The 27,544-nt window shown below is 40.6% G+C and overlaps 1 protein-coding gene across 7 annotated transcripts in view; it reads right to left on the reverse strand.

Moving 5' to 3' along the window:
• LOC149310975 (AT-rich interactive domain-containing protein 1B-like) overlaps positions 1–27,544 on the reverse strand; it is a 488,779-nt gene that overhangs the window by 331,748 nt on the left and 129,487 nt on the right. For all 7 annotated transcript variants that reach the window (XM_089530142.1, XM_089530140.1, XM_089530138.1 and 4 more), the window contains exon 4: positions 16,544–16,654. In XM_089530142.1, coding sequence (XP_089386268.1) covers positions 16,544–16,654 — 111 coding nt within the window. The remainder of the gene's footprint in view (positions 1–16,543; positions 16,655–27,544) is intronic.

Below are 27,544 nucleotides of genomic sequence, written 5' to 3' on the forward strand. Positions count from 1 at the left end.
AGCAGGTTAAAATAGAGGGACTTTACCATGATAGTTCCATTTGTGGCTGAACATTATTGCATGACATTGTGACATATCTGTTTGCAACCCGCTATTTTGCTGCATCTTTTTATTCACAGGCAAAACCCGTTAACAGCTCCCAGTTATGTAGTTTTCCCACAAATGAATCAGGTATGAAAGCTTATTAATGGAATAGTCCCAATATTAATGTATCCACGTACTTTAATTGGGCATTTTTCATTCCCTTTCTCTCCTCATCCCTATCACCAAGCAGCTGCTATGTCCTCAGCCTCCGGTACAGTGGAGGTCATGGCACGTTGCAATCAAACTATCCTACATTTACAATGTGTTTTAATTTTTTTGTTTGTTTTTTTTAAATTAATAAACAATTTCAGAATCATGCCAGGGATCACAAGCAGAGTCCCCAGAAGTTCAATTTGAAGATCTCTCATGATAACAGACAAAATCACAGTTGTGAGGAAACTCTAAAAAAATAATACCAATAAAAACCGCACATGCATGAATAAGTACAGTAATTGATAGCAAGTGTGGTAAGCAATGCGTTTGCTGAAAGACGTTTCACTGAGTGGCTGTTGACCAAGTGCTGGTATAGTGCAATTCCAAGAGAATGTGAAATGGAGTGTTGTGATCCAGGAGTCTTCGCAGTTGAAGAAGAATGTGACTGTGGCAGTAACCAAGCCTCATGGAGTAATGTCCATGGTGCGTGTTACTTATGATTTATTCATTTTAGCACCACTTTTAACTGGCTTTTTAATTTAAAAAATCCAATCTATGTATTATTTACATATATAATGTAAATTTTGACAGGAACGGAAGGAAAACAAATAGAACTATTGTGTATTTTTTTTTTAAAAAAAAAAAGACAAAATTACCCTAAACACACACACATACACCAGGATGTCACTAGGCTGGCGAGTATTGGGGAGTAAACCTAAGGGTCTACCAAGCTTCTTGCCTGATGGGAATTATCTGTTGTACACAGATCACTAAGGGCCCTGTCACACTACACAGTTACAGCAATATGGTTCCACTTTAATGGTCATGGCAACATTGTATGGAATCCTGGGGTCTGCAGTTTGCTGAGCCAGTATTGCTTTCTGGCTGAGAATCTGCATGTCTCATAGTAAACTGCAAATACCCGCAGTTAATAGGATGTTGCCATGGCAGTTACAGTGGAATCACAGCACTGTAATTGTCTGGTGTGAAAGGGCCCCTAACTGTAAAACTGTGATTCTGAGTTAGATACAAAATACTTTTTATAAGCATCCAGTTGTAACTTTATTTTCCCTTTGCAACTAGAAGAATAGTAAGTCTAAAAGGACTACATAAGATTCTTAAAATGAAAATACACCCTTTATCAGCAAAGTTATTTTTAGGGCCAGTGAGAACAGGGCATAAGCTCAAGGGCAGGGCCTCCCTTAGCTTTTAGTCACTGAAGAGAACATTGCTTGGCACATTTAAGAGAGGTATGAAATAGACAACCAGTAGACATGAGAGTTTATGTGCAAACAGCTCGTATTTCAGGCTGGGAAAGTCTGTGAGTATAATTTTGCACGCAGAGAATAATTAAACACGGATGTTAATTTGTGAACTCATTAAATATATTGCACCATACTACATTATAGATTTTTTTAAAATCAAACAGAAATGTTGACAGTAAGCATTCCCCTTTCTATGGGTAAGAAAAGAGTTTAAAGAAATACATATTTTAAAACTGGTTTGAATTAAGTCAGGAAGAGCTTTTTCCTCCATCCCTTTTCTATACCCACCCTGCTTATACATTTGGTGATCAGTAAATGGCTAAAAATTTTGATGTCTAGTTCTGCATTTACTCTTTAGAAACCTAATTTTCATAGACATTAAAAGCCAAAAGGGAAAATATATTGCACACCATGGACATGTGCTGCATTTGTTATCTTATTAAAACAAAAAAAACTTGGTAGGAGCACATTTCTAAAATAGCAGCAAGAACAAGAACAGAAATTCAGCAGGCAAAAACAGTCTTTCTTTTATCATTCCAGGCATTCACTGATCACAGGGATATCAAATTTTAGTAAACTATTTTTTTCAGTTGTCTGAATGTTGCAAAATGGAGCTCAATCTGATACCTGTGCTACAGGCTCTAAAAATATATGATGCAAATTCATGATTCATACGCAGAATGCCCAAAAGCACAACTTTATTCATGTATCTTTCCCACTGAAGACATGAAGAGAAGCTGCTTTCATTGACTCTTCTTTTGCTTGGGGTCCCTCCCAATCAGCATGTGGGTGGCACAAGCAGCTCCAGAAGACAGAATAATCACTGAAAATTGGTGCCCCCTTTCTCTAGAAGGAGCGTTCTCTGGTCAATAGCCCCTCTCACAAAGAGGAGCTCTTTGCAAAAAAGAAATATCTGTTTCTAACCACTAATTTTTTAATACAGGTTATAACTTTTACTTCCACAATGGTTCTTTTATGGCAGTTTTGTCATGATCTCCCAATAGTTCAGATCTGGCCTTCTAGACTTCAGAAATGGGAAGATTTCCTTGTATTATTTATTTGCTGCATTTATATTCCACTTCCTCCCCCCCCCCCCCCCCAAGGTAATCAAGATGACACATACAACTCCTTTCCACTGTATCCTAACCACAATGTTCTAAGACAAGTCAAACTGAAACAGCTACTAGCATGGAGCAGCCAAAAGCTCCTGAAGACTGCACTTTGTACCTTGGTCTAGCTCTAGATAGAACATCAAGTCTTAGCACTTCTGTTTCACTTAACTCTTTAAACATCCTCTCTGAAATGAAAGGTGATCTCTCAAAGGAATCCTCATACCTTTTCCGTATGAAGACCAATCAATACAATTCATTTTTCTACAATCTTGTTCCCTCTAGCAATTCTTTCATTCTTTCATCATCTCATGGTCCAACTGCCTTCCCTACTTCAGATGCACTGAAAGGTATTTCTGTTCTTTTGTCTTAGTAAGAGGGTCCCTCAAGATCTTTTTTACTTGCCTTATCACCAACTTGCATTTGATGATTTGTAACCAGAACCTGTAACCAGGAGACCCGGTGGCTCAAGCAGTTAAGACGTTGACTCTGTTGATGGCAAGATAAGCAGGTTAGCATTTTGAGGCCTGAGTGCCACGTGATGGGGCGAGCTGTCATCACTAGTCCCAGTTTTTGCCAACCTATCAGATCACAAGCATGCAAATGCAAGTAGATAAAAAGGTACTACTTTGGTGGGAAGGTAAACAGCATTCTGTGTGGTCAAGCTGGCCATATGACTACCAGGGTAGTCCTCGGACAATGCTGGCTCTTTTGCTTAGTAACAGAGATGAGCACCAACTCTATGGTCGGACAAGACTTGACAACCTTGTCAAAGGGGAATATCTTGATCTTTACCTTTAATCATAACTTGTGTTTTCCTCATTTGACCAAGGCGTTAACTTCTAAAGGAAACTTCTTGGCTCCCCCCCCCCCCCCCCGAATAAACAATATCAGCATATGTTGCCCAGTCGTTGTATAATTTCTACCAAAGTTTTTATTACTGTCATGTTAAACAACTTCAACATTCTTGAAAATGATCCAATATAGGGGACCACTTTCACTTTGCAACCAAATGAATATACAGTCATACGAATCTAGAATAATTTAAATCACCTTTGATTTAAACTAATCCAGCCTGCAACAGATGTTCTTAATACTGTATCATACTTCTAAATGGCACCAACTTCTACATATGCAAATATTGTATATGAAATAATAAGGCAAACCCTGTCAAAACTCGGCTATATTTTAAAAAGAATTAAAAGTTGTAAGTTTTCGACTTTCTTCTGTACTGTAATAGCTGGTAAAAATCACTTGGGAAAGCTTAGTCACTTTCCTTGAAGCTTAAAGCTCCCCGCTCCTTTTATTCTAGGCTTAAACAAAGTTCAGTGGGGCATCAAAGTGCCTCAGTCTTAAATTACAGTCTGTACTTTAAAATAGAATGGATGCACAATATGTTCCTGAAGCTAGAGGGTGGGAGTGTTATTCACTGAAAATTGAAGGCTTGTTGAGTCAATAATCTTCTTTCACAGAGTAACAATTTTCAGCTAAAATTTCTTGACCCAAACAAAGGAAAACCAGATCATTCAGCTATTTTACAACATTGCTGGAAAAAGCAAAATGAAAAGGGGGAAAACACCATTCATTCCATACTGGGTAAAAACAATGTGAAATTTTCAGTCACAAAAACTGCACAATAAAAAGTTTCCTCATTTTTAATTTACCATATTCTCAAATAGTTATTTTCAGTTCAAGAAATGGAACAGAATTAAATAACCAGGGGCTAAGATTGGTACACATTCACCGTCTATGTACCAGCTGCAGGCTACATTTAACTTCCATTATCAAGAACTAGCTTGGTGACCTTTCTGCAAATCAGCAATAACATCCCTAAACAGTACTTGCATTTTATTACTTTTTTGGTTTGTTTGTTTGTTCATTCACCTGCAAAGTATTCACTTGGCTTACAAAATAAATGTAAGTCAAGATGACTTGATTTTGCCCACTGAAGACTTCCCTGTTCTCATACTATAGGAACTTTGTTTATATGATATTTATCCCGGCTTGAATTTTGGACAGATCTATGAAACTTGGACAGAATCTGTGTCAACCATCCCATAAGCCTCAGTTACAGCAGTGACACACAAACAGATGTACATAAGAAATATACAGATAATTACTATAATTAATGTTAGGTATTTGTTTGCGAGTCTTCTTTCTGTTCATGACATCACAAAAGCAATGAGAAAGCCTATTGTATATTTATATTTGATAGTCTATTTCTCCACCAAGTATATTCAGTAGGGCAACCAAAGGAAATGAACAAAGATAAAATATGATAGAGCCCTATTGCCTTGCTCCTGAACTTGATCCTGGTTTCCTGCCCAAATGCAACTCTCTTTTGTTGTATATACCTGGCTTTCAGCTCCTAGAATAAAGGTATCTGAAATTCCAAGTTCAACATACACAGTTCAATTGATTTCTCATGCTTATTTCAGATTGAAAACATTTTTTTTTAAAAAAAAAGTAATAGCCTTATTGAGACCCCAAGTGGTGTAGGAGTTTGAGCACTGGACTATCATTGGAGATCAGGGTTCAGTTCCCCACTCAGACATGGAAATGCACTGGGTCATCTTGGGTGAGTCGCACACTCTCAGCCCCAGAAAATCCCATTATAGGGTCACCTTAGAGTTGCCATAAGTTAGTAAGTTAGCACACAACAACAAAAACAACAACAACCTTATGAAATCTATGATTATTTGTTATATATACTTATAACAAAAGAATAATTCAAGTTACAAGGAATATAGAAATATGACAGAACAGGGAAAGAAACTGATGTGGATACCATAAAGGAAAGGGAAAGAACAAAATGAGACTAGACAATCCTTCCACCCAGCCCTCAGCAGATGGATGACACAACAGGAGTTAGTCATGATGCCAGACACCATTTATCTTGGAGAACTGCATTCTCCTACTCTCCATTCTCCTTAAAGGTAGGAGGCAAAGTCTGAGAACAAGCATCTTAGCTTAGGTGCCAGCAGATCCTGGAGAGCATTCTTGCAACTGACATCTGATCAGCAACCCAGCTTTACTGCACTTGGGAGTTTATCAGACAAGGGGAATTGGAAGTATAATCTGATGGCAATCTGAATGCAATCATGGGGTTTAACGTTATTGCGTGATAACCCACTACACACAAATTTGGGCAATTGGAAGTCAGTCCGAGCGCAATCATGGGGTTTCACATTATTGCCTGATAGACTGCCACATGCAAATTCGGGCAATGGCATGCTAGTTTTGGGCAATGAGGAACCAGTTCGAATGCAATGCGTATTCACATAATTGCTCGAAACTACCGACTTTAAGTGAATGCGTTCTGGCCCCACTTTCTTTTAATAATAAAAATAATAATAAAAACTTTATTTATATACCGCCTTTCCAAGGTGATCAAAGCAGTTCACAACATGAAATATTCATTACAATACAGAGTAAAATACAGTACCGAGTAAAATAGCATCTTAAAAACATCGTATAAACAGTTTTAAATATCTTAATCTGATCCAGCATCTTGAAGTAACTTCTGTGAGGAGGTAGTTTTCTCAAGAAGAGTCAGGAGGGCATGCTAAATGGAAGAGATGTGTTTTTAAAGATTTTTTGAACACGTCCAAGGTGGAACTAAGGCGAATCTCTTCCGGAAGTTTATTCCAGTAATTTGGAGCAACCGCTGTGAAGGATCTTTGGTGAGCTGATTTAGTCTCACCTTAGTGTACTCCAATATGTATTTCCCCGAAGTTCTGAGGATGCAAGGCAGATTGTGTAGGGAGAGGCGTTCCCTCAAGTAACTCGGGCCCAAGCCATATAGGGCTTTATAGGTAATAACCAACACTTTGTATTGAGCCCAGAAGCTAATTGGTAGCCAGTGAAGAGATCTTAAAACGGGTGTTATATGGGCTGACCTTAAGGTTCTGGCAACCAATCTGGCTGCAGCATTTTGAATTAATTGAAGCTTCCGAACCTGGTACAAAGGTAGCCCCATGTAGAGCGCATTACAGAAATCTAAGCGAGAGGTTATCAGTGCATGTACTACTGTTTCAAGGTCTTTTCGGTCCAGACAGGGACGCAGTTGGCATATCAGCCGAAGCTGGTACCAAGCACTCCTGGCCATCGCATCTACTTGAGATGATAACTGTAGAGATGAGTCCAGGAGTACTCCCAAACTGCGTACTTCGTCCTTTAGGGGGAGCGTAGCCCCGTCCAGGACTGGGTAGCAAATTTCCCTGTCTGGACTTGGTGAACCCATGACGAGTACCTTTGTTTTCTCTGGATTCAACTTGAGTTTGTTTTCCCTCATCCAGCCCATTACTGACTCCAAGCAGGCATCCAGAAGAAAGGTGCCATCCTTAGTCACTGTATCAGTCGGAGACATGGAGAGATAGATCAGGGTGTCATCAGCGTACTGATAACACCGAGCTCCATGGTTCCGGATGATCTCTCCCAGCGTCTTCACGTAAATGTTAAATAGCATGGGGGACAGAACGGGGCCTTGAGGGATGCCAGATGTCAGCTCTCTTTTACGGAACAGTCCCCCAGCTTCACCATCTGGAATCTTCCTCAGAGGTAGGACCAGAGCCACTGGAGCACAGTGCCACCGATATCTAACTCTCCCAGGCGTTCCAGAAGGATACCATAGTCGATGGTATCGAAGGCCGCTGAGATGTCCAAGAGCACCAACAGAGTCATATTTCCCCTGTCGATGCTTTTCATTTGAATTTAAGAGAAATTTCTCCTGTTTGATAAACTCCTTGGAAACAAAGGTAGTAATCACACATTAATGCACGTGTAACCCCATTCCCTGAATTTGAACAAATTTTCCTAACATTTAACAGTAGATGACATTCAACCTGAGAACAAAGGCAACAGGGAGACTGAGGAAACTGAACATAAAAATCACTAAAACTAACCACTGGACCAGTGTTGATCTCTCCTGTTATCTAACCCTGATCAGTTACCAGGAGAATCTCAATAGAGTAAAGTTTAGGAATATCCCCAGCAACAACTGCACCTTTTGAGTCATACATCAGAGTTTATTTTATGTTTTAAAAAATATTTTGAAAGTACAGTATGATAGACTGGAAATTATAATCAAGTATTGTGTATTGTATACCACAGGGGTAGGCAACCTTTTTGAGCCGGGGGCTGGGTTGCTGTCCCTCAGGCGACTGGGGGGGCCGAAGCCGGGGGTGGAGCTTCAACCCTCCGGGGCGGGGCCACGTGCTGGGGGTGGAGCTTCCACCCTCTGGGGCGGGGCCGCGTGCCGGGGGTGGAGCTTCCACCCTCTGGGGCGGGGCCACGTGTTGGGGAGTGGAGCTTCCACCCTCCAGGGGCGGGGCCGCATGCCGGGGGCGGAGCTTCCACCCTCCGGGGGCCAGGCCTCCCCATCTTTGCTGGCCCCTGACGGGGCCCCAGGCCTCGTCAGAGACCGGCAAAAAAGCTGGTGGGGGCCACCAGCGCTGGAGGGCCCCCTGGAGGGCCCCAGCGATGGCACCGGGCCTCCCAGAGGCCTCCTGCCACCGTCGGAGCCCTCATGGAGGGCCCCAGCGACGGCACCGGGCCTCCCAGAGGCCTCCTGCCGCCCTCGGAGCCCTCCTGGAGGGCCCCAGAGACGGCAAAGGGCCCCCCAGAGGCCCCCTGCTGCCCTCCTGGAGGGCCCCTGCGACGGCAAAGGGCCCCCCAGAGGCCACCTGCCGCCCTCGGAGCCCTCCTGGAGGGCCCCTGCGACAGCAAAGGCCCCCCCAGAGGCCCCCTGCCGCCCTCGGAGCCTTCCTGGAGGGCCCCAGCGACGGCAAAGGCCCCCCCAGAGGCCCCCTGCCGCCCTCGGAGCCCTCCTGGAGGGCCCCAGCGACGGCAAAGGCCCTCCCAGAGGCCCCCTGCCGCCCTCGGAACCCTCCTGGAGGGCCCCAGAGACGGCAAAGGGCCCCCCAGAGGCCCCCTGCCGCCCTCAGAGCCCTCCTGGAGGGCCCCAGCGACGGCAGCGGGCCTCCTAGAGGCCCGCCGCCGCTGTGGCCGCCCGTCGTGGCTTTTCGCCGCTCTGGGCACCGCCATTTTGGGCAAAAAAATGGCGGCGCCCATAGCCCCAGAGGCCGCTCTGGGCGCCGCCATTTTTTCGCCCAAAATGGCAGGGAAGGTCGCGCAAGACTTCGCCGCCATTTTGCCGCCCAAAATGGTGGCGCCCAGAGCGGCGAAAAGCCGTGATGGGCGGCCACAGTGGCAACAGCAGCCAGGGGCTGGTCGGCAGGCCTCCGCAGGCCGCATCCGGCCCGTGGGCCGGAGGTTGCCGACCCCTGGTATACCATAACTGGTTTTAATGAAACAGATGGCAGTAATTGTATTATAATTTCCTCATAATACTGTAGTGTAGTGCTCTCAACCCTCCTGAGTGACTTTTCAGACTGGCAGCATCGTACAGGACTTTACAGCACTTGCTGACTATCTTTTTGATGTCACTTCCTATTTAAATGCCTAATCATTATGGGTCACAGTAACCCTTTAATTCCTGGTTACTATTAAAACCCACATTGTACATTTTCCTTGTGACTCTATATCCCAATATGCTTTGCCAGTGCCCACTTTCACAAAAGGCTCTGAACAAACCATAGAGTGGAGCCAAGACATGTGATTTTTGTAACAAATATTCCCAGATACAAGTATTGGTTTTATGCATTGACATTTTAATCTACAGTGTGAACGGATGTTTTGTGTGTATCATTTCTTGTTTTTCTGCTTTCTCCATTTTATTCAGGGAGTGTAACTAACAAACATGATTACGTTTCCAAAATTATTAATCAAAATATAGAAGACAAGTTACAATCTGTTCCTATATGTTTCACTAGAAACACTCCCCCCTCCATTTAAAAAAAACCTTTTGGTACATTCACATAGTCCTCTTGTGGATATAGGATGGGCTCTTTTGTCTTCAGCTTCACTGGCCTGATACAGACAGGCCCAAATAAAGCTGCTTCGAGTCACTTTGGAGGTGTTCAATGATACATGCGTCCTAAGAGTCCAGAAGCGGCACCAAAGTCACGCTCCAGTCCTAAGGACTGGAGTGCAGCTTTGGTGCAGTTTCCAGACTCTTAGGACGCATGCATCATTGAAACACCATACCTCCAAAGTGACTTGAAGCAGCTTTATTTGGGCCTGTCTGTATAGGGCTGGTGGCTGGATCTTTTGTGACTCCAGAGGGAGAGGCAAGGCCTAGTAGGCCTCACGGAGCCTTTGCTGGAGTAGTGACCAGCATTGTACCTCAGAGAGGGTTGTTACTAGGGTGGATGGTGGATGGTGTTGATGTATATATTGTTGTACACAGTGGAACTTCTTCTAAGAATAAAAGCCTCATCTGAGAGAAGTTTACAGTGTCTCTTTGCTCATTCAGAAAGGGAGAGGTGTTTCTCCAGCTCACAAGCTGCTGACTACAGTCACGAAGGTAGAAAATCTGGTGACAAACATTGATGTGTTGCCTCACACGCTGCACAACATCAAAAGCATTTTAACAAAGCACACGCGCACATGGTGCCTTACATGATAACCACAAGGGGGTAGTCAAGTTAATCTGTTGCAACAAAGAACATAAGATGCAAAAAAACAAGAAAAAAAAACCTCCAAATAATTTTGTAGAACAGATTTATCATTGCATAAGTTTCTATAAGCTAGAGCATCTGACCCATAAAATGTTGTTCTCAATTGGACAAAGGGCCATGAAATACAAGACATATACTCCAGTGTTTTTATGCACAGCTCAAATGTATTCAAGATAAGCAGACTGACAATTCACAACAGCAATAGTAGTCATCGACCAAAATTTTTCTAACTATGCCTTGGGATTCTATGCTTTGCCATGTGGGGCAACCCTGACCATTGTATGTGTACTGATTTACAACTAAAGTAATCATATCTCATCATGGGAAAGTTTTTGATAACATACTTTTGAATATATCAGAATATTGGGCTGTACATTCCTTTTAGTTCTCTTAGCATAACTTGAACATCAGGCTCTTTTGTGTAGTATTCCCAAAATCTCAGTAAGCTTAAAGCTATGTTCTTTAATATCATCCAGGGATACTTACATATGTCTCTTTTAGTGTTGTTTTTCAGACATCTGTTTTACAACACTGATCTTGGGGGCAATTAATAATTATACACGGCATATTTTATTTTCAGATAATCATCAAAATATTGTACTTCTGAAAAAGTTCTAATACTGTACTTTAAAATGGTTACTTAGTATACCTCCCCCTCTCATTTTGCTTATATAGAAACTTAGTAACTCTTATAATGGCTAAATAGATTTTTAAAAAGCAAAGAAGCACCTAATAAATAAACTTCCACTCACTTAGTGCAAAGATACATCTCTAGAAGATTTGAAAAGGTGTAAACCATTAGTATGCTTCAGATATCTGATTGCTCTCACTCCTGGGAAAGGTTTTCCAAAAGTCTGTGTTGCAAGCAAGCACAGCTAAATAGTTCACTAGTTGTTCCATTTCTTTCACACATTGTATATAAAAATCCTGGCACAAATGTTCCTGTTAAATTCAAAGCAGATGAATTTATAATATGGGTTAGAAACAAATGGCTACAAACAAACCGTACTTTTATTAGCTAATCCTAATGGCCTGTCAAACATTAAACTAAATTATCCTTCCTTTTGCTCTTCGGTTATGTGGACAGTTTGACCTAGACAGATTTGAATGTGTGTCAAATTTTTAAGTACCCAATTAAAATATTACATATGCTAGTGGTCTTAATACGTTTACTAGTTCATTATAAGGCAGCATCTTGCTTTAAAAAATAATTCAGACAGTTTAGTTATCTGGAGAAAAAAGATATTAAACAGATTCAGAAGATTCAGAAGAAATATTGGAAAAATAGGGAGCAGCAGCTACTAATGTCTGGCTCATGTTACATATATTTCCAAACAAAGGCTACATTCCAAGACAGCCATAGTATTCTAAGTGACAGAATCCTCTGTATGCACCTCAGAGTGCTTTGAATGTTTTTATTACTGGCAGAACAGGTGAACTACTTTTCCATTTCAGAAGTTTATTTGCTCAGTCAGGTATCTAGCTGTAACAAAAACACACACAAAAAAAGACTAAGTGTCTTGGTATCTTTGTAGCACACCCACAGATGTGGCTGCCTAGAATTAAATCACATCATAACTTTAGTTCATAGCTACTTTTGTGACAGCATGGAGAAGCATGGAGTATAAACATGCTCTATCAGTGATATAAGCCCTCTTCAGGCATTCATGGATGTAAATTGTATAGAATTGGTCCTCCATCTTTGTGGTTTTAACTTTTGCGGACTGATTAATAAGTTATCTCTGGGAATCTCTGGGAAACCTGTCCAGCACAATTCAACCAGAAGATGACCCTTGAGTCACACCGCAGGAGCTAGAGATTCCTATAGAAAATACTTCTCTAGATATTTTAGGTCCTCCAGTGTAACTCTATGGTCAATCTCTGCTGCATGATGGCCATAGAGATGTTGCTGGAGGACATAGAGATTCCAAGAGAGATGTCTCTCAAATTTAAAAAAGAGTAGGTTTTTTATTTGAATTTTTCCACTTTCATGGGGGTTCTGTACTCCTAACCCCAGAGAATTTTGAAGGCGTACTGTATATCGGGACAGTGGAAATGAGATGAGAACACCAGCTTTGCTCTCACTGTTCCTACTACTTCCTAAATATGTATTTGGGAGGGGCAGAGTGTATGTAGATGTGAACCTGCTTTGCCAAACATCCCTCCCAGATGTTTTAGAGCTCTGGAAAATCCTAAAATCTCAGAGAGAGCTTGTGGTGACAGATGAGGTTCTCCTTTGCAGTCACCCTCTACTTGTAGAGGTCAACAACAAAATACATGTTCATCACCACTCATCCTCGCTTGTAAAGCTTACATTTGAGGACAATGCCAGAATAGGGGTATATAAATACCAATTTCCATTACTGTACTAACATTTTTTGTGACACTGCTACCACAAGTGTAGAAACTATCTCTGAGTACATCCACTCTGTGCCAGGTTTGGAGCTTATGAACAGTCTGCAGTATTCTGTTTGTGAGAATGGTCTCTCTTGCCATCTCCTCCTACTGTGGGATCCAGATCCTAAAAAGCTGATTGTGTTAGGAATCAACTTAAAAATAATATGGGCAATGTCATGGTGCTGTATGAAGATGGAGGAGGGAGGCAATGCTTCTCACAAGCTCTCTTCTTGCACTTGTTGCATCCAAGCCCATATTTTACCTCAGAAAAACATAGGCAAGAAATGATTGACTGCTCAAATGGATTTTAAAAAGAAAATTCTTTAAGTCAGTATCTGTACTTTAATTTTTTTTAAAAAGTGGAATTTCTTTTGCTCGTGTTTCACATCAGAGACAATATGTGTGCATGTGCACATGTGTGTGTGTGTCTAGTCTCTTTGCCGATTATCAAGGAGTTAGGGGAACATGGAGCTTCGATTTTATTTTAGCAGTTTCATATTAATTTCAAATCATGCTAGGTTTTTTTCTGCTATTTTAATTTCTGTTCCATCTTAGCTAGGAACTTTAACTGGTAAAAACTTTGAGATAAATGCTTCCTGTGCTCCAAATTTCAGTCAATTTTTGTCTCAATCTTTTCCTGGGTACAGACTGTATTCTAAGATTATATTGAAAGGCATCTTCTATTGCAGGATTCAAGGAAATGGACAATAGCAATACTATTCCTTCGAACAATATTCTGAAACTTGCAATAAGCAAGATAATAGTCCCACATAATTCCAACAAAGGTAAAATTACTCCTAACTTAAAAAACAAACACCCCATTATATCCATGTTTACCTGGAAATAGGTCTTTAAAAAAACAATTACACCTATATTTAATTGAAAATAAATCCCACTAATGTAATAGTTAGCCAATAAGGATAGAAAACAATATAACAAACTTCAAAACATTGCTTCTGGCCTCTTCCCCCACCCTCCCGTCTCTCCACATGCCCTTAGAAATGGCTTCATGTGTCACAGAGGGAACGTGTGCCATCGCTTCACCACCACAGGTCTACGGCATATTACAGAAAACCATTCTTGAGGTGACTAAAGAAAGTGTCACCACAGTCTGAACTGTCTCCTCATGGAACAGATGCAGTTGGCACATCAGCCTAAGATGAGCAAAAGCATTCTTGGCCACAACAATCAACTAAACATCTCAGACTAAGAACAATTCAGGAAGCACTCCCAAACTGTTTGGAAATTAAGAGATTCTTCAAGAGCAATGTAACCTTACCCAGAGCAAAACCCTGAACCCTTAACAGCACTTCTATTGATTTAGGCTTTCTTCTTGGTTTGGATTAACCTCTATTTTATTTTAAAGGCCACACACAATTTTCCACTGATTTCGGACTGAATCTGAATTTCTCCATTCTCCATGGAATCCAGTGGAAAGAAGTATCGTACTAATAGCATTAAACGTCGAATCTCTGGATAACCCTCTGATATCATTGAATGAGATGTTAAAAACTAATTGAATGAGATGTGAGAGGTTTGGCAGAATCTTCAAAACAATCTTTCGCCATTCCATGTAGGTATGTGGCTGAAGCTTGGAAGCTCTTTTATGTGAGTTGGTCAAACTAATGGGCTCAATCAAGAACTACACCTGAGAGTATCCTAGATGATGGGAAAAATCTACCTCTTGCAGCTCCATGAATGCAACAGTTGTCATTAGATTCCTCCAGAGTGGACACAGCCAATAAGAGTAAATAAGAGTTGTAGTTCATAGCCTTAGGGTCAGCCAACCCAGTCTTAGAAGGATACACAGTCTGCCTTTCTTTATGCGAGGGATCCATTCTGGACTCCCCTGCGTGAAGCAAATTCTTCCTATGCTCGAGCCCCATTTGAATGAATGGGCCGTGTGCACGTGGCGGCATAGTGGTGCACACACACCGTGGGCATGTGCCCCATTATTCCCTATGGGACATGCCGCCCTTTCTCCCAGTGCGGCTTTCAGCATATGCTGAAAGTTGCATAAAGTGCACCCGCATATGACGCGGGTGCACTGTATAAGATTCTACTACAATTACAGTCGGCACTTCTTATACACTGATTTCTTATACACGGATTCAAGCATACACGGTTTGAAAATGTTAAAAAAAAAGGATAAATTTCAAATATCAAACCTTGATTTTCCATTTTTTATAAGGGACACCATTTTGCTATGTCATTATATTTAATGGAACTTGAGTATACACAGATTTTGTTATACACGGGGGATCTTGGAACCAAACCCCAGCATATAACAAGGGCCACTGTATTACAAGAATTACAAAATAACAATATGGAGAAAACCAAGATGAGGTGTTGTTGTTTTTTCAGGCCAAAACGCAAAATTGTAATATACACCATTTTATGACTCTTAATAAGCTCTCACCTTTCTTCTTACATGCAACTGTTTGGAACAGACAGGGATGTCATTTCATTTTGCAGTTACATAGAAGTGATTCTGACTAAAGAAGCTGAGATATTTGGAATACAGTGGATCCTTGTTATACGCTGGGGTTTGGTTCCAAGATCCCCCGTGTATAACAAAATCCGTGTATGCTCAAGTCCCATTAAATATAATGACATAGCAAAATGGTGTCCCTAATAAAAAATGGAACATCAAGGTAAATTTATACTTTTCTGGAACATTTTCAAACCGTGTATGTTTGAATCTGTGTATAAAAAATCCGTGTATAAGAAGGGCCGACTGTACCTCCAAAAGAAACAGAATCTAAAATTCTAACATAAGTGTGAACCATACTGAACTATATTCATCTTTTAACAAATGTGCCATTGTAAACAAAATTTAATAAGAAAAAATGGAATCACAGTTTTACCGAGCCAAAACATTATAGAGGCAGGTTGTTTTTCCTTTATAAATTTTGTTTAAAGAATTGAGTATCACTAATGGAGACAATGATTTGCTACTTTTAATGAAAAATGAAATGATCCAGTAAAACCTCTTTTCAAATGTTATTCTTAAAATAATATTACTTATTATTATTACTTATTATTATAAATAACTATTTAAAATCACTGGAGTTATTTGTTCTTCATGACAAACAACCCACTCCCATGTTTATTTTGAATTAAGTTGTTGAATTCAGGGAAACAATTATCAATCTGCAGTAAGGATTGCATCCCAAAGTCAAGCTCTCTTTCTTGGTTATAATTTAAGATTGATTATTATTAGCACATCTTTTCAACATTTCATTATCATCACTGTTCAACATCATCACTCTTGTCTCACTAATTCTGAAAATAAGAATTGTTCAGTTAACTTTGAAAAAATGTTTCCCATATTGTCAATCAAGAACAGATTCACTTAACTAAGTTAATAAGGTAATTATAAAGTGACAAGAATATCACCTAAAAGTTTTCCTCCCTTCCCACCTCCATGCAATCTGTATTGCTTGAATGTGATCAGCAAATAAGATATGATGATCAGTGACCATACTATACTATAAATCTTGCAGCAGTCCCAAGGAAAATATGGTTCTGCACATCTTCCACAAGGAAATACATGCATGATTTATAAACTGATGATGTTTTCTTGTAACTGAGGGATTATCTGCATAAGTTGGGAAATGCTGTAAAAATGGTGCAATTTCAAAGCAGGAATATGTAAGATACGCATTGCACAATATGTGTAAGTATTTCGGGGGAGAAAGGTTATTCCCACATAATGGGCCAAACATGTATTTATAGATATCCTATACCCAGTACAGTGAAAAAGGTTATGAAAATAATTAAATTGTTCTCGCAATCAATAAACTGATTGCTTAAAGTTGTGTTTCTTTCTGTGTTTTAAACCCACAACAATTTGATTCTGAAACTCTACAAGCAGCACAAACTCTATTTCTACTGCAAAAGACTGTTTTCAACAAAATGAAACTTTGCAATCGGATAAGAACTAGTTTCTTACGGGTAAGCTTGACGGTCTCTCTTGCTGGATCAGGTTCATTTCTTCATGATTGGGCTTGCCTTGGGTGATAGGGGGTTGGGACCTGGTTCCATAGCCCTCCTGAGACAGTTCCTGACAATAAAAAAGAAGACATATTAATAACACATAAAACTAATTGCATTACACTTCATGGGCAGAAAGAAGGGGATACTCATTCAATAAGGAATTGATCCAGTCTGTTTGTACACACAACAGGCTTAAGTACATCTGGCTCCTGCGTAGCTCCACTTGGAAAATGAGGAAAATACGTTTTTCCAGGACTATGTGAGAATAGGTCACACATTTATTTATGTATTTATTTATTTATTTTGGTGGTGGAGTGAAGCAGCAAAAGAATTGAAAATTTTGTAACATGCCATTTGTTATAATGCTGCTTGATAAGACAGTGCGATGCATGTGCAGAGGACTGCCTGCAATTGCAACACATGCTCTAGGTTTTCCTGCAAAATCTGGAGCAAAAGGTGAGTTATTTTAGGCTGCTTTAAGGCTAGTATGACGTGGATTCAGTGTGGGATTGGCCTTACATTATGAAGACAGTACACAGTCAATTAGGGGATTTGGTCTTTCATTATGTAGACAGGTCACTGTAAGGACAGGGAGGGGGGACTGCTTAATTTGATATATGTCGACAGTACCCCTCAATGTCAACAGACAGACTGCAGCAACTATACGACCATAGCGCTAATCTCCCATGCAAGCAAAATTATGCTCAAAATTGTGCAACATAGACTCCAACCATACATGGAGAGAGAAATCTCAGAGGTACATGAAGTGTTCAGCAAAGGAGAAGGCACTAGGGACTATACTGCAAACATACGATGATTAATGGAGCGCATCAAGGAATTCCAAATGAAAATCAGTGTGTGCTTTATAGACTATAGCCAAGCCTTTGCATAGACCACTAGTTCCCAACCTGTGGGTCGGGACCCCTTTGGGGGTTGAATGATCCTTTCATGGGGGTCGCCTAAGACCATTGGAAAACACCTATTTAATTACAGTTATGAAGTAGTAACGAAAATAATTTCATGGGTTTGGGTCACCACAACACGAGGAACTGTATTAAAGGGTTGCGGCATTAGGAAGGTTGGGAACCACTGGCATAGACTATGAAAAGCTATGGAATGTTCTTAAAGATGTGGGAGTGCCAACACATCTGAGAGTCCTGATGAGGAATCTGTACTACTGTCAGAACAGAACATGAAGAAACAGAATGGTTCTCAATAAGAGAAGGGGTCAGGGTAGGTGGCATCCTTTCACCCGATCTGTTCAACTTATATACAGAACATATTATATGAAAAGAAAGATTGGACATAGAAGAAGGAGGAAGAAAAATAGGATGAAGGAATACCAACAATTTAAGATATGCAGACAACACCTTACCACTAGCAAAAAAATCACAGATCCAGAACAGTTAAAGATCAGTGAAGAAAGTGCAAAGTCAGGCTTGCTACTGAACATAAAGAAAATACAAATAATGAGCATGGAGAATATACACAAATCCAACCTAGATAACGAGGAAGCAAAAATAGTAAAAGAGTTCTCGAACCTAGGATTAAACATTGATCAGAATGGGGAATGCAATCCTTCATGGGAAGGACATCCATAAAAGAACTAGAAAAGATCCTAAAGTGCAAACATATATAGTTGTCCCTTGATATTTGCTGGGGTTAGGGGGAAAATCCCCCTGTGAAAGTCAAAAATTTGCAAATAATGCAGGGGGGGAGATTAGTGAATATACACGTCTCCCTTTCAAAGCCTCAAAAAAGCCTCCCTTCCAAAGCCTCTAGCAAGCTGTCTGAGGTGCTGGAAGGGCAGAGGAGCGCAAGCTCACAGCTTCCTCTTTCCTTCCTAAGGCTTCAGAGAGGTCCAAGGACTTCTCTGAAGCCTTGGAAGGGAAGCAAGGAGAGTGTGCGGGGGGCTTCCTCCTTCGCTTTCAAGGCTTCAGAGTGCTCAATTATTCCCAGGTCCTTAGCTGTGTGCGTGCACCCTCTGGCTATTCCCTCTGTCCTCGGCTTTTTCCTCACTCACAAGGGAAAAGCCTGGAAGGGACGGAGAGGGAGGAGTGCAAACGCACATAGCTAGGGACTCCCAAATAGTCAAATCCACGAATCCCGTGAATTTTGCAGTTAATATTGAGGGATGACTGTACAACTAAGGTTAGAATCATCCAAGCCATTGCATTCCCTATTACCATATATGGATGTGAGAGCTGAACAATTAAGAAAGCGGATAGGAAGAAATTCAATTCATTTGAGATGAAGTGCTGGACAAGAGTGCTAAGGATCCCGTGGACAGTCAAAAAGACAAACAAATGGATCCTTGAACAAATCAAATGTGAAATCTATCCAGACCTATCTTTCCACCCCTGACCTTTCTCCGGGTCTTGAACAGTAAGTTTCATCTTGTTTTACAGCTGTCTCTCAGTGGATGCAGCATCGATGCATGAAGCTCAATATGTCCAAAACAGAGCTTCTCATTTTTCCACCTAAGTCTACTCTTCAATACTCCTTTTCTGTTTCTGTTGATGGTATTTCTATTCGACCAGTCCAGGAAGCCCGTAGTCTTGGTTTTATTTTTGACTCTTCTCTGTTGTGTATCCCCCAGATCCAGTCTATTATTATTATTATTATTATTATTATTATTAAGCTTTATTTATATAGTGCTGTAAATTTACACAGCACTGTACATACAATCTTTTAATTAGACAGTTCCCTGCCCTCAGGCTTACAATCTATGAAGACACAATGCAAAAGGTGAAGGGAATGGTTGTGGGAAAGGGGATCAGGTCCTGGAGTTCATCTTTCCCTCTGAGGCCTGGACCAAGGCAGATGGACTGGAGGGAGGGCTCTGTTTCTTAAGGATAGGCCTGATGGCATTGGGGAGGCCTGATGGTGTTGGCCTACCTCCTCTTCCCCTCAGAGGCCAGGATGGAGTCAGATGCCTTTTGGGAAAGGCTCAGTTCCTTTGGGGAGGCCACGTGGGATTGGCCTACCTTCTCTTCTCTACAGCTAAGGCATGTAGATTCTTTTTATACAATATTGCCATAATCTGACCATTTCTCTCTGCCTCTACTGCCAAGATTCTGGTCCATACCCTAGTGGTCTCGCAACTTGATTTCTGTAACATCCTTCTGGCAGGGCTTCCTCTTTCTCACCTCTGTCCTTTAATTTCTGTCCAGCATTCAGCTGCACACATTATTACATCCGCCCACCACTCCGACCATATCTCTCCTTTATTGTCATCCCTTCGTTGGTTCCCCCTCCCTTTCCATATTCAGTATACGCTCCTGTTGTTGAATTTTAAAGCCCTGCATGGGCTGGCCCCTCCTTATTTATCTAACCTTTTTTCTCCTCACCTTCCCACTCGTGCCCTCCATTCTGGTAGTCAAGGTCTGCTATCTCAGCCTAGAATTTTCACTGCCCTGTGCCAGATTCATCCCTTGCTGCCCCTCACTCCTGGAATCTCCTTTTCTCACGAGCACGGGTCATCACTTCTTCAACCAGTTTCAAAACTGAGTTGAAGACCATCCTGTTTGAGAAGCATTCCCAGGCATTGTGTGACTACTGTTTGCTATTTGACGTTTTTAATTTGTTGTACAATTTAAAAAGGATGTTGTAAAAACTGGAGCGTGTCCAAGGAGGGCGACTAAAATGGTGAAGAGTCTGGAAACCATGTCCTATGAGGAACGACTTAGGGAGCTGGGGATGTTTAGCCTGGAGGAGAGAAGGTTAAAAGGTGATATGACAGCCCTGTTTAAATACTTTAAGGGATGTCATATTGAGGAGGGAGCTGACTTGTTTTTTGCTGCTCCAGAGAATAGGACCAGGAGCAATGGATGCAAGCCACAGGAAAAGAGATTCCACCTCAACATTAGGAAGAACTTCCTGACAGTAAGGGCTGTTCGACAGTGGAACACACTCCCTCGGAGTGTAGTGGAGTCTCCCCCCTTGGAGGTCTTTAAACAGAGGCTGGATGGCCATCTGTCGGGGATGCTTTGACTGAGAGTTCCTGCATGGCAGGGGGTTGGATTGGATGGCCCTTGCAGTCTCTTCCAACTCTATGATTCTATGATTGTCTGCTTTGCTTTATTGAGCCCTTTCTTGTATTGTTATGTATTATTTATAAATATTGTGCTATTATTTCTTAGACTGTACACCATGGGCAAGTTTACTTTATTTTATTGTTTGTATGTACAACACTGTGTAAATCTACAGTGCTATATAAATAAAGCATAACAATAATAACAACAACAATAATAATAATCTCCTTGGAAGCCAAGATGAGAAAACTGAAGCTGTGGTACTTTGGTCACATCATGAGAAGGCACAATTCAGTGGAAAAACCAATAATGTTAGGAAAGGCGGAGGGAAGCAGAAAAGAAAGGAAGGCCGCATGCTAGATGGATGGGCTCTATTAGGGAGGTCACAGGAATGAAACTGTAGGAACTAAGGGAAATCAATGAAGAAAGTTCAAAGACAGGCTTACTGCTGAACATGAAGTGGAGAACAGGGGGTCTTGGAGATGTCTCATCCACAGGGTTGCCATGATTCAAGAGGACAGAGGGTCTTGGAGATATCTCATCCAAACAATTGTTATGAGTCAAGACCAACTCAAGGACAGTTAACAACCATAACAACAAGACTTATTGCAAGTGTGCCATGCCCCACCCCAATCCTCAACATTGCCACAGAAATGTCAGATGTGGGATATCTTTCCATGTTACATTGAAAATGAGTTTAATTCATACAGTATTTAGATCTTACAATTCCACAATGTGAGACCAAGAAAGGAGAGGGAAGCTCACAGCCTTTACTAACACTTGGCCCTCACATGGAATGTGCTTTGGAAAACATGAATAGTTTCAGGATAAAACTGGGCTTGGCTGAGTTTTGCCTGAAGCACCTGGTGTATGCATGTTGCTTCCATAGTGGAGTGGACTGTGCCCTAAGTGTTTATTTCCAATAAATTTTAAAAGTAAACTACTCTGGAACCTTCTTGAACGAATTTTCAATAATCATGCACCAACTGCTCATGTAAAAGTGCATTTAGGTCTGGACATTTAGCGTGGAGGTGTAGTGGTTTGACGGACTCGAACTCTGAGAGACCTATGTTCAAATTCACTAAGTGTAATTTAGATGTACTTTCTTTTATACATCAGCATACAAAAGCTAAAACATAAATAACAGCATATGAAATATATACAGAAATAAGTTTAATTTTTTTCATTGTTCACGGGTATATGTTAATTGCAAATCTTACCTGCACATCTACCCTCAACAGTTAATGTATATTATTACAGATACAGCAAATCTGAAATGCTTACATTAGTATGTATAACTGGCATAGAAAGTTGAAGAACTAGTTTCCAACTGTAGAGAACAGATATCACACCTTAAATTTCCAAAGGGAGGAGAGCTGCTTCTGTTGCCATCCCCTCCCCCTTCCGCCTGCACTTTCATAACAGATTGCTCTCTTGTTTTTTCTTTTCCTTTAGTTTGTCATTTTGATAAACAACTGATTAGGAACAATTATTTTTACATGCAACATTTTTAGCCTGAAAGTACATGGAAATAATTTCTGCACACCACCCCCATAAGTGTACTTTGCTTATACGGCTGTTCCTTAAAGAGGACTTCTGCTGTGCCAAAAGGATCTGGTCCAATTGCAACTACCGCCAGTACAGCAATGCTATACGCTAGTTAACTCTGTGGGTGTATTAAAGATGCTGTTGCCACGAGGGTCCCAGAGCATACAAAACCAAGGAAAATGCATACAAAGTAATAAATAAATAAATAATAAATAAATAATAAATAAATAAAAATAAATTAATAATTGTTTCTGGTGATAAGCCTTTCAACTTCATAGCCTTCTCTTTCACAGCCGATTAGGAAAAAGAATGAACTGTTTGCTCCAGTTTTAAGGAAAATCAGCTAATAATCAAGTGTTCTCAGGCTCAGATGGTACTGTTTCTCTGTGTTTTACATCAAAGATGTGAAATACAAATTCTGTGATATAAAAAAGGCTTCTTATTTTTTGATACTAATGAACTGATGGATCAGTTTCTTTTTAATGCTCATACTATCAGAAGTATGTGCCAATAAAAATCTTTAAAAGTACCTCCTTTCCATTTGGTTACCAGCAAAGGGTAACAGGCTTCAGGGTGAGAACGGCTGATGGCTGGATGATTATTATCCACTGTGATGCACCCCCTCCCCATTCCTCCTCCCAGATTTCTGCTTCTGACACAGTTCTCCTGCTGTGTAGGCCAGCAGGTTCCTCTGGATTAACAGCACAATTTAAAATCAACAAATGGCACAAGGCCTCTATTCAGCTGCTTTCCCCTTGTTACAAAGCAACATAAAGGTGCAGGACAGCTCTACAATAGACAAATAAATGAGCAACCCTCTGCTTTTTCTTTGAAATTTAAACACAACATCACTATTTGTTATCACTGTAAAGGTGTCTCTAATAAATCCTCAACAGAAAACACTAGCATTTATACTGTTTGTTAAACCAGCTGTCTTCATTGTCATTAACTATTCTAGCCCAACAAACAAGCAAACATTATAGTAGGGCTGGCTTTAAATCTTGAAAACAGGCTGTCAGTCTGAGGAGGAAAGTGACAGCTTCAGAAAGAAGGTGCCCAGGAAAGAAAGGGGGTGGGGGATATAAAGGGGGTGGGGATTAGAGTTGTGCATTTTTCGTATGCAGTTCTTAATGTAGGGAGAAAAAACATTTTTAACGCATACACAGTAACTTAAAATCAAAACATTGGTTTAAAATCAGATGTTCATTGGGGGCTAACAAAACCAGGTGATTTGAGTTTTTTACATTCATTTTCCCTGCACTGAGTTCAAAAGCTCACATGTGTTCTGATGCACTAATGGCAGACCCATTCCTCCCAATGTGAAGTGGACGTGCAAAGTAAGCCAAAGTAAAGGATAAAAATGAATTCCAAAGACCAGGTGAAAACAACAATAACCATCCTGTAGTAATAATAATAACTTTATTGGATTAATCAAATGAAGCAAATACATCATGCCTCATGCGTTTTGCCTTTTGATTGTAGTTTCTCAGTTTCATGGCCATCAAGGATACTCCTGAAAAACAGTCCAGGCAGATATACACTGCAGCTACTGAGTAAATGACCCTATTATATTTATTTGGGTCTTCTGGAAAGGCCAAAAATGTTCACTCGATAGTGTCTACATAGTTTTATTTGTTATTGTTGTTATTGTGTGCCTTCAAGTCATTTTTGGCTTATGGCGACCCTAAGGTGAACCTATCATGGGGTTTTCTTGGCAAGCTTAGCTCAGGGGACATTTGTCATTGCCTTCCCCTGAGGCTGAGAGCATGTGACTTGCTCAAGATCACTCAGTGGGTTTCATGGCCGAGTGGCGAATCAAATCCTGGTCTCCAGAGTCACAGTGTAACATTGGCTGGCTCTACTATTAACTACAATTTAGAGACCAGCTTCTCTAATTTCTAATTACAGTATGTGTAATACTTCTGTTATTTAATTTATTTTAAAAAATACATGATCAAACATTTTAGAATTAAACTACAGGGTAAATTTGCTGAGCTATCTTGACTCCTACTTGTTACAAAACATTTTTTTGAATATTCTGGAAAGAATAATGGAAAATGTACAGGCAGATTAAGACAAGCCATATTACATCACAGGAGGTCTAGGAGACCATGACATGTTGATGCAATTGCTTTCAATTACTTCTTCAATCTTCCTGTATTTTCCCTTCTGGAATTGTATCAATTTAAACTTTTATTCTGCTTTTTCCACCAAGACCAAAAGCAACTTACAATGTAAAGATCTCCGGGGGGGGGGGGGGAGGTGTTATAAAACACACAATGTATTTTAAAATCTGTTTTAAACCCTTAATCAGAAAAAAGGATAAAATTAGAACCTTAAATAGAAATGAGAAGCTTCTGGCTTTCCTGATGTTGTTCCACAGCTCTCACATTCATTTATTCATGTATTTTTTTGATTCGTACTTTGATTTTCCTCCCCAAAAAAGGGATTTAGGATGTAAGACACATGAATTTCAAAATACAATTGGAACATAAACGATAAACATAAACAGATTAAAGCAAAACAGAAAAAACAATAAGGAAAAATAAGGGGTCACAAAACTTCAAAGTCCCTTACGGCAAGGCAGTCTAATTAACAAAGGTCTTTCTAAATAAAAAGGTCTTTATCTGCCATTGGAAACACTTATGCAGTGCAGTCTTTTGGGGGGTGATGCACGAGAAATCCCTTAGTTATCCTGGCTAGGTCAGACAGGCTGCTGCAGTCCAACAGTAGAGGGCAACTAGTTATCCATCTCTGGTTTGAAGGGAGCAACACAACACAAAACATTAAAAAATAATAATAATAATTTGTAAGACTCACACTTAACAGCCCTGGCAGTTCTGAACTGAGACAGCATTGTGTGGAAGGCTACCACTGAAAAGGTCCTACTCTAACAAGCTAGCAATGATGGCTAGTAATGACCACATGTAGACTAAGCATCCTCTGTAATTTGTTCCCTTTGTTTCTCTCTCGTACACATTTTTCGTCCATCTAGTGTCTGCATATTTATCAATAAATGTGTGTATGTGATTGTATGTATTGGAATGGGAGATTATACAATATATAATATACAGTGCGCCCGCTCTATATGTGGGTGCACCATACGCAGTGACCTGTTCACACGGAAGCTGTGTTGCCATTAAGTGAATGGTGTGTGGCCGCTGTGCGCGTGTGCCGCACCACCACAACCAAAAGCCCCTTCTATTGAATGGGGCTCAAGGGTCCGGAACGGATCCCCCTCGTAAGGCAAGGCTCCACTGTATATGTGCTAGAGAGAGAATTAAAAGGCTGTGTCTTCTTTATTCTATAATTTGGATAACCTTAACATAATTTAAACAGCTCCATTCCCCCCCTCAAGCATCCTGCTCAGATGACAGTTTGGAGATGGCATGGAGAGAAGAGATAGTCTGGGGAACAAAATAATATAAAATAATAAAGGTGTGTGCAGAAAATATGTAACATGCACATGTAAAAGTCAGCAGGCTAGAGAGACATGGATGGCTGGTAGAAAAACTCACATATCCACTCAGATTCCCCCTATTCTGGAAGGTACGCCCAAAACAACCTCCTGCTCCTGAGGGCCCAGGGCAGTTACCTATTATTGTGAATGACACGATTCCATTTTCTACAACTGGTTACAATTAAAACAACCCAACAAATGGGCCTAACAAACGCAGCTTCAATAAAAACCCAGAGATTTACAATATTTACCTTAAGAAAAACCCATTCAATTAACAGTTCTGAATATTAATAATGCTGGAGAGGGATGCCAATTCAATAGCAGGTGTAAGGAAAGTGCCTTTGCTCGCCTTCCTCAGAAGTCCTTTCCTGTCACAGCAGTTTATGCTGCAAATGGCTGTGATGAAGGAGGGATCATTGCCAGCTGAACCAGCAGCAAGCAGGAAGATGAAATTGTAACGTGATACAAACAATGAAATGGTTGGGTACATGCTCCAAATATTAGAAGTACTGCATCTAAAATAGACATTTCAAGGATAAAATGGGCTGCAGTCCACACAAGCTTATTATGCCAGATTAAAAAACTGCCTTTAAACTGAAGAAAAATCGTTGGTTGTTGTTTTTTCTGCAGCAACAGACTAACATGGCTACTTCCCTCTCTCCGCTCCTTAAGTTTCAACAATAAATACTGCATTGATGAAGTGGAAACTCATCAACTTCACAAAAAAGCTTGCCCAGCTGCAAACAGGCATAATCCTTCTGCTAAAACACTCAGCTGTTCATTCTAAAGGCTGAAGCCAAATACAAAAAATATGAGAAAAATGACTTGAAATGTACCAAGCAAGACCCCAAAACAAAATCAAAACACAACCCCAGAATGTTTGCCTTTTAATAGCTTGATACAAACTTCCAAATGAAATGATGTAGCTGTAATATGTATGCTCTATCATACAGAATCACTCACACGATCAGGTAAAACTATTTACTCATCATCTTCATTATATGTGCCCTTGGTACAAAATATACATAAAACTAGGTAATTTGCATTGTTCTAGAACAATGTCTTATCATGCCTATTTTCTCCAGTCCCTATAACATATATTACATAGATTTACATTGCGGCTGGAATTTTGGGATGAAGCATGTTAGAAAAAACAATTTTGAAAAAAGTATTACCTTATGCTTAATAATATTTGCAGTTTGTACACCCGCATTTCAAGTATTCATAGGACTACACTATACTCCTCACTCAGATAATCTTCCAAACTATGGTTGGTTGGGAAGTCTGTGAACTAGCCACAGGCTCATCCTTTTCCACCTACTCTACCTCATCTCACGTGCAGGGCTGGATTCACTGTGTGTATGTGCAAGAGAGAGAGAGAGAGAGAGAGAGAGAGTTGCCTGTTATTTTATGGTGACTCCATGAATCTCATAGAGTTTTCTTAGGAAAGGAATATTCAGAGGTGGTTTGTCTAGTTCTGTCCTCTGCAATATAGCCTACAGCACCTAGTATTCACTGGCAGTCTCCCATCTAAGTACTAACCAGGGCTTATTAGCTTCCAATAATTTCTGGTTTAATCAAACTACTGTTCATTTAGATCCCACTGAGCAAAGTGTGGCCCTCGGCCAAAAAACATTTTTCTGGACTTTGACACCTCCAGAAGCCTGACTTTCTTCTGACCAAAAAGAAGGTGAGTTCTTGCTCCTGGAAACTACCAGGTGCAGCTATTTACCTTTTCAGGTTGCAAGACCTCCCTCTACTACTATTTAACATCAAAGTGGACTTCTACTCACTTTGGGTTTTTTTGTTTACTTCATTTTTGGGTATTCCATTAGGCTCTGGCAGGTCCTAGAGTATAAAGGCAGCTCCCTGACCTGCCTCAGTTGCCCAGCCTGGTTTAGCCATCCATACAGGA

The sequence above is a fragment of the Sceloporus occidentalis genome, unplaced genomic scaffold (assembly GCF_023333645.1).
Source record: "Sceloporus occidentalis isolate IW3139 unplaced genomic scaffold, rSceOcc1.0.p SCAF_6, whole genome shotgun sequence".
In the NCBI taxonomy this organism is placed as follows: domain Eukaryota; kingdom Metazoa; phylum Chordata; class Lepidosauria; order Squamata; family Phrynosomatidae; genus Sceloporus; species Sceloporus occidentalis.